At 45.2% G+C, this 7,525-nt stretch overlaps 1 protein-coding gene across 1 annotated transcript in view; it reads left to right on the top strand.

Moving 5' to 3' along the window:
• The window catches only part of OSBPL8 (oxysterol binding protein like 8), a 189,228-nt gene that overhangs the window by 136,162 nt on the left and 45,541 nt on the right, over positions 1-7,525 (top strand). The window contains exon 6 of the mRNA XM_026648813.2: positions 6,370-6,450. Coding sequence (XP_026504598.1) covers positions 6,370-6,450 — 81 coding nt within the window. The remainder of the gene's footprint in view (positions 1-6,369; positions 6,451-7,525) is intronic.

The following is a 7,525-nucleotide window of genomic DNA, read 5'->3' as shown; positions in this document are numbered from 1 at the left end:
CAGAGGGCTGGGGGTGTGTGGGGGTTCAGGGCAGAAGGCTGGGTGTGTGTTGGGGTGTGGGGGTTCAGGGCAGAGGGCTAGGGGGGTGGCGGGTGCAGGGTAGAAGGCTGTGTGTGGGGGGGGTTCAGGGCAGGGGTGGGGGTGCAGGGCAGAACGCTGGGTGTGTGGGGTGGGGGAGTTCAGGGCAGAGGGATGGGGCTGTGGGGGTGCAGGGCAGAAGGCTGGGTGTGTGTTGGGGTGTGGGGGTACAGGGCAGAGGGCTGGGGGGTGTGGCGGGGTGCAGGGCAGAAGGCTGGATGTGTGTTGGGGGGTGCAGGGCAGAGGGATGGGGCGGTGGGGGGGGGGGGGAGAGGGCGGGGGGGGTGGTGGGGTGGGGGGGTTCAGGGCAGAAGGCTGGGGGTGTGTGGGGGTGCAGGGCAGAGGGATGGGTGTGTGTTGGGGTTAGGGGGTTTAGGGCAGAGGGGTGGGGGGTGCAGGGCAGAAGGATGGGGTGCTCGGCTCGTGAGGGTGCTCCCAGCCCCCTGCCCTGAGCGGCTGATGGCAGGGGGCTGGAAGGGATATGCCCTGTTCCACCCCCTTCCCCCAGGCTCCGTCCCTACCTCTCTCTGCGTCCTCTACGGAGCTGTGTGCACGCTGCTGCTCTTCCCCCTCCCCCTCGCTAGGACCATCAGCTGATTGGCGCAGGGAAGGAGAGGAGGAGGGGCAGGAAAGCACCACACTGGGGGAAGAAGCGGGGGAGGGAGAAGCTTGGCTGCCGCAGAACCAAGCTTCTGCCTCCTGCCCCCGCAGGGGAGAGCGGTGGGTGGGGGGGGCTGAGTGGGGCTGGGGGCTGGGACCGCGGCAGGGAGCTGCGTGCCACTTAAAATCGGCTCGCGTGCCGTGTTTGGCACGCGTGCCATAGGTTACCGACTCCTGGTGTAGACACTGCATTGATTGCATTGGCCAATGGCTATCTTGTCAGTTTCACGGCTCCAGCATGGACAAAATTGACAAGAAATCTGAGCAGCTAGATCCCAGCTTCCCTTGCCTTCCTACTCCCAGCTGGGCTGCTGCCCAGAGGCTTCCTGCTCAGCCCCCCACTCTGCCCCTCTTCAGTCAGTGGAAGCACTCCTGGTGAGGGGGGCATGCACGACTGATAGGAGGGTAGCGTGGACATCAGCCACTGCAGTAATTACTGCAGTGGCTGTAAGTCGACCTAATAATGTAGGTTGACTTAGTACTGCAGTGTAGACATGCCCTTAGTGAATTGGTGGGTGTGAGCAGGATATGCACCTGGGCTGAGCTTCATTGGCTGAGTGGGAAGGAGAGGAGGGTTGGAGTTCACTGGCAGAGGTGGGGCTGCGGGAGGGTTGGGATGCATGGGGGCTGGAGTGAACTGGCAGAACTGTGGGGTGCCAGGGGTTGGGGTCCATTGACAGCTGTGGGGTACAAGGGGTTGGGGTGCAGAGGAGTTGGTGCATTGGCAGAGCTGGAGGGTGCCATGTCTCCCTCACCTGAACCCCAACCTTGCTCTTCTCCCATACCACCCATACTTATTTGTTTCCCCCTTCCCTCCCCCCCCCCCATGCTTCCCAGGAAGCATTCACATGTCTGATTTTCCACAAAGACTTTAATTACACTTCCCCAAAATAAAATTGCTAGGACTCACAAATTGCAGCAACCTCCAGCCACTCATTTCAAAACTCTTTTTGTTTTAGTTGTGGGTTTTTGATTAACTTATCAAAATTAACTTAGTTATATTAACTGAAGGGTGAGTTCAGTCATCTGTCTCAACGAGGCCGGTGATTAATCTAATGATTAGTACCTCTCAGTTTACTAGTACAAGGCAGCAGAAGGAAACAGGATTTTTTGGCGGGCCATCTGTAACGGGAACCTCTTGGTCAAATTACCTCATATTTCAGTCATTAGCGCTACCCCACTTCCTCATGAGGCAGACCAAATTTAAAAGCAATCAAAATAATTATTTGGATTTTAGAGCACTCTCAAGAGTTGAGCTTTAAAGCATATAAACTGGTGGGAATGAAAACCCTCTACCTCCGTGGTTCTCAAATTGTGGGTCAGAAACCCAAAGTGGGTCGCAAGCCCATTTTAATGGGGTCTCTAGGGCTGGCATTAGACTTGCCCTGGGGCTGAAGATGAAGCTAAGGCCCCCCTCCCTTTCCCAGGGCTACCTAGGGCTGAAGATGGGGCTTGGGCTCAGGTTTCGGTCCCCCCTCTTTTGTCTTCAAAGGGGATTGTGATACAATGAAGTTTGAGAACCGCTGCATAGCTGTTTTTTCTGTACTGGTATATGCACACTGCAAAAACCACACATTTTCTTAAATACTGTTCTCAGTTTGGGTCATCCACGATTTAGTGGGGTTCCATGAACCTGGGGTAACACCTGACAGATTGTGCCACTGTTTTGACCTGCATCGTAGTCATAGTTTGATCTCTAGCTCTGGCTGGGGGCGGGGGAGAAACTTTTTGAAAAATGGCTGTTTTTTCAGGGCTTATCTCTGGAACCCCTGGCTCAAATGACCCTCCCCCCCCTGCTGAGGTGCACAGAAATCTTCAATTACTTCAAAGAAATCTAAGCATGTAGTTTTTAGAGGATTTAGGAAGGTCAACCTTTAAATTTGTGACACAGCCTTAACTATCATGCTGCTGTTGCCTACTATATTATCTACATCAGTGGTCTCCAAACTTTTTTGATTGCACACCCCTATCAGTAAAAAATTTTTGAGCACGCAGCCCCTGCCACGCCGAAGCGCAAAAAAAAAAAAAGCCGCCCAGCCCCCCGCCGAACGAAGAAAAAAAAAAAAAGTGCTCCTCCTGCCGCGCACCCCCAAGGATCCTCTTGCGCACCCCACTTTGGAGACCACTGATCTACATCACCCTGAAGAAAAGGGCAATTTGTGGGAGAGAATATGACTTGAGTATTTACTCATAGATTATTCTCTGTAAGGAGGATACCCTGTATTCTTCATGCAAAAACAAAAGGTTGTTTAAATTGAAAAATTCAATGCAACCTTAACTATGGAGCTGTTATGGAATTTCCATAATCATCTTGCAGGTCTTAATTTTTTTTTAAACGCTTTTGCCTTGGCGTAGTATCCTAGGGCTACTCATTCCTGTCTCCCAGCCCAACTGTTCTGTAGCTGATGGAAAAGACTTGGAATTCTGTGATGTCATAGTTGAGAAGTCTAGACCATGTCAGCCTTTGTTCAGTCTTTAAGCTCTGACTCTGGATTGCTTCAGATGCAAAACAATACATCATTCAATTCTAGTCCACACTCAGGTCGTACTGGTCAGGGAAAAGGAGAAAATACACTTGGTCGTTATCCAGCTTCTTTATGATCACAACAGCTAGTTGGTCCTGAAGCTTCTGAGCCCTCTTTCTATTCTGTGATTTTTTTTTTAACTGAGATTCTTTAATTTATAAATTAACTAAATTACTGATCTTTGAATATTAATCCAATTTATTTTCTCAACTTTCCATTTCAGGTTCTTACTCTTGTTTTCAGTCCAATAACTTCAGTCTTTCTGTCCTTTCCAGTTACTGTCTTATCTAGACCTCTGTACAGCTGCAATAAGAAGACAAAAGATGTTTTCTTTCCTCCATTAACACCTCTTTTTCCACCTTCGGTTTTGCAGTAGCTGTTTGCCTGACTTTTGATAGGAATCAACAGCTCCCTAGACTTCAGGATAAGCTTTCAGAGAGACAATTGGCTGTCCCAGCTACAAAGGCTAAGTGGTAGCCCTTTTGTCTAAGCATGGACTGGACCAGCAGTGATGAAAGTTACTCACCACCCAGTACAAGGAAGGTACAGCATGTACCTCACTAGGAGTTGCAGTTGGCTCTTTTACAATGTTTCCTGTTTAAAATGTTTTCTCCTGTCATTTTTTAGATGTGAATTTAGTGCTTGGGAAAGGTGCTGGCTTGACATCCCTGGAGTTTAAAGTCTTCCATTTATCTACTGAACAAGTTTCCCATAGGCAGTTTCATCACAATGCTTTTCTAACAAACTTCAACTCTTGCATGGAGACCAAGTTTTCATAGTTCTAGGATTAATGTGCACCAGTGTGGGGTCCCACGCACATATATACATTTCAGATAGCATTAGATTCCTTTTAACAGGCAATCTGAAAACTTCAAAGTGTTATTTCGGGTTGTGTTCCATTACGCCTTGCCTTTTGGATTCCCTGGCTCATCTCTCCTCAAATGCTTGAAACAGAGTAACTATTTCTTTCCCTTCATCTGATGCAATGAAAGTACTTGAATACTTATGACTTAATAGACCAAGGATTCACATGTCCAGTTGTGTATTTAGAGTTTAAATCTAAGTTTTATTTTGTTCTGAACAGGCTTCTAATATGAAATAAACAGTGCTCCCTTCCCTCTCATTATCCCAAATGTAGGGAATCTCCATACTTGCACATTTTAGACTCAGTCATTCCTAAGTGTTTCAGAAACAAACTTTTTGTGAATGAACTTTGTATTGAAATTTGAGACTTGAAAATGGACAGCTGGCTATTTGAAAGGCTAAATAGAGTAAGAGGTTGCTTTCAGAAAATTGTCCTCTAATTCAGATTGGCAGCAAGAAGGCTGTATTGGTACATGGGCATTTTGCTACAAAGCAACTCTTGTCAACCAGGGTTGTTTCAGTGCATAGAGAAATAGATCTCTTTTAAATTTACTTTTGGGTTGGTAGGAGATAACTACTGAACAGTTCCCAGTGGTGATTCACTGGATTGCAATAGTAATGACAAGTGATAAGTTGTAACAGCACAGCAGACTTCCCTTACAGATGGCCACTTGCCAGTCTTTGGCTGGATCAGTCAGTGTCCTCTTCCAGTTCCCTTTCAACTAGCGGGCAACAGATAAAAAGAAAAAATCTTTGAATCTTTTAAGACATGACACAAAACAAATCATATTATGATGAGTGAGCACATTGTCCAGCCATGAATAAGGCCTCAGGTTTTATAAGCAACTCTCCAGTCTGGTGGCACTTGGGTGCTCTGCTGAGATATCTTGATCTTTTGGAGTTTGTAGGAGAGGGGAAAGCAGTGACTGAATTCTTCTTGAGCAATCTTAGTCCATTGACTCATGGAACAGATTTAAGTCTAGTTTAGTCTGAAGACGTTGCATGATTCCCTTCATGGATTGGGGGTAAGTGCCTAAATAGCAGTTGGCACAGAAGGAGTTGTCCAGTTATAGGTGTTGAATATTGAAGAGTTGAGCTCCTCCCAATTTTAAATTCCTGTGGTCCATCTTTCAGCCAAATAGAGCATTAAAAAAAAAAAAAAAACCCGTCCGGCCGGGGAGGGCTCGTGTCTGCCAATAGAGTGTGTGTGTGGGGGGGGGAGATTTTGGGCAACCGGCTTCAGCAGTGTTACTGAGTATGCTCAGTCTATATGGCTTGTACTGAGCATGCTCACACAGAAAATGGGGTGGGGGGAGAACGTGACCCCTCTTCCCTGGCGTGTTCCCGCCCCCTGCAACAAATTTACTACATGTAGTTGAGCTTCTTCTGGAGGATTCACTTGCAGGGTCTTTCAGCCCTTAAAGTAACTGACAAAAGCAGGGGTCTCAAACTCAATTTACCTTCGGGCCAGTGCCAGTCCTCAAATCCTCCCAGCGGGCCAATAATGTCACTGAAGATGGTGTTCAGAAAAGAAAACGTTTATATTGTATTTTTTATTTTTAATTTCTTAGAAATAATAAAACTGTCATACAACTTTATACAATTCTTCGCCTGCCAGAGAGTTTTTAGTATTTTCCAGACACCTGGCAGCGCTTCAGTTCTGTCAGTTTGTTGATGTTTGGCCTCAATGACTGAGCAGTTGAAACTTTCAGGATTGCAGCAAGGTGTGCATCAGATAGGTGTGTTCGGTATTTTGACTCATTTATATTCATTGTGAAAAAAAGTGATGCTGCCTCCATGGGTGACTCTGCCCAGCAACTAATGATGCTGCCTCCATGGCTGACTGCGTGGCGACTAGTGATGCTACTCTGTCCCTCTCCCCCAGCCAACAGGAGCTGCGGGGGGTGGCGCCTGCAGCAGACATTGCTGGCAACGTGTCTGCATGTGTCTCTCTTCCACAGGCTGTAGTGGGGAGGTTCTTGGGCCGCAGACGGCCCGCGGGCCGGGACTTTGAGACCCCTAGACAAAAGTATAACTCTGTAAATAGTTCTTGAATGAACCAGGTTGTGAGAAATTGATTTTTATTGAAGGAAATGAAAGGAAATGGTGAAGACAGTAAAAACCTATAGAAATATCTGTGCACATCACTGATTTTTTTTTTTTTGTCTGAGTGAAACACTATCCTAATGTGTCCAGGTATCTATCAGCAATACTTACTTATTCTTTATTTTGTAAATTTCAGTCTGAATCCAAGCTTTACAATGGCTCTGATAAGGACATCTCCTCTACTTCAAGCAAGCTCACAAAAAAGGAGTCTCTTAAGGTGTGTCACTTTCCAAAATAATTTAACAGATTGTAATTTGACTTTCCAGTCAGCCCTCAGAAGCTAAATAGGGATAAGACCTCTCAGGTAGAGCCCTGCCCGGGACTATTTTTTTTAATCCAGCTCCCATCCTGCCCCGCAATACCTACTCCCTCATTGTTTCTTGCATTTTTTATTCTGCTCCCAATTGATTAATATATTGTATATTGTATATATAAATAATATTCAGGCACAATTTTTACCACTAAAAGAATAAAACAAATATTGCTTAAACTATGTAAAAAAAATACTTTTAACTCCTGTCATAATAGACATCAAATCTCTTTCTATCCCTTGCTAAAATTTAAGTATTAAAAGCTTTATTTAAAAAAAAAGAAAAACATGCTCTACATTGTTGAATTTCTATTTGACAAACTGATGAGAGATTTAGTTTTCCTGCAAATTACTGCAGTCTGGTTTTGTTTATGTCCATCCAATCCTGCCCAAAACAAAATACAGTTTACCTGCTCCCGCTATTATGGCAGCGGGTCCTCTGGGACCCGTGGGATCCCAGTCCCGCTGCTGTGCTGCACTCTAAGGAATATCTAGGACCATTGCCTCATTATGATGCTAAGGTGACTTTGTGTTTCTGTGGTGCAGTCTTTAGGATCACATGTAAAATGGGAAGAGTGCCACTTGTTGAATCACCAACACTGTCTTGTGGAACCTATGTTTTCCTTGTTGGTGTTTCCTCCATATATTGACAAGATCAGACCCTACAAAGTTTAAAATCACTGCCAAAGGTGTTTAGCACAGAATTTTTCAGCTTGGAGTCGAAACCAAAAAATCTTTTTTAAGTAAATAAATAAATAAATAAAAATCTGGTTTGATTTGAATCCAGAACAATTTTTTTCCTAACTTTTCAACAGATTTGTTTTGAATCAACCAAAACATTGTCAACTTGAAAATAATTTTTTTCTCTTTTTTTTTTATTTGTTTTGAGTTTTTGTTTCAATTTGGTTGTGTGGGTGTTTCACCCTTTTTTTTTTTTTTTTAATAAATTGGCCAGATTTTGAAATTGAACTGTCCATTTTGA

Source organism: Terrapene carolina, unplaced genomic scaffold (assembly GCF_002925995.2).
Source record: "Terrapene carolina triunguis isolate 2854851 unplaced genomic scaffold, T_m_triunguis-2.0 Scaffold68, whole genome shotgun sequence".
NCBI lineage: Eukaryota > Metazoa > Chordata > Testudines > Emydidae > Terrapene > Terrapene triunguis.
Note: the sequence above shows the minus strand (reverse complement) of the source record. Positions and strands in the feature narration are given on the sequence as shown.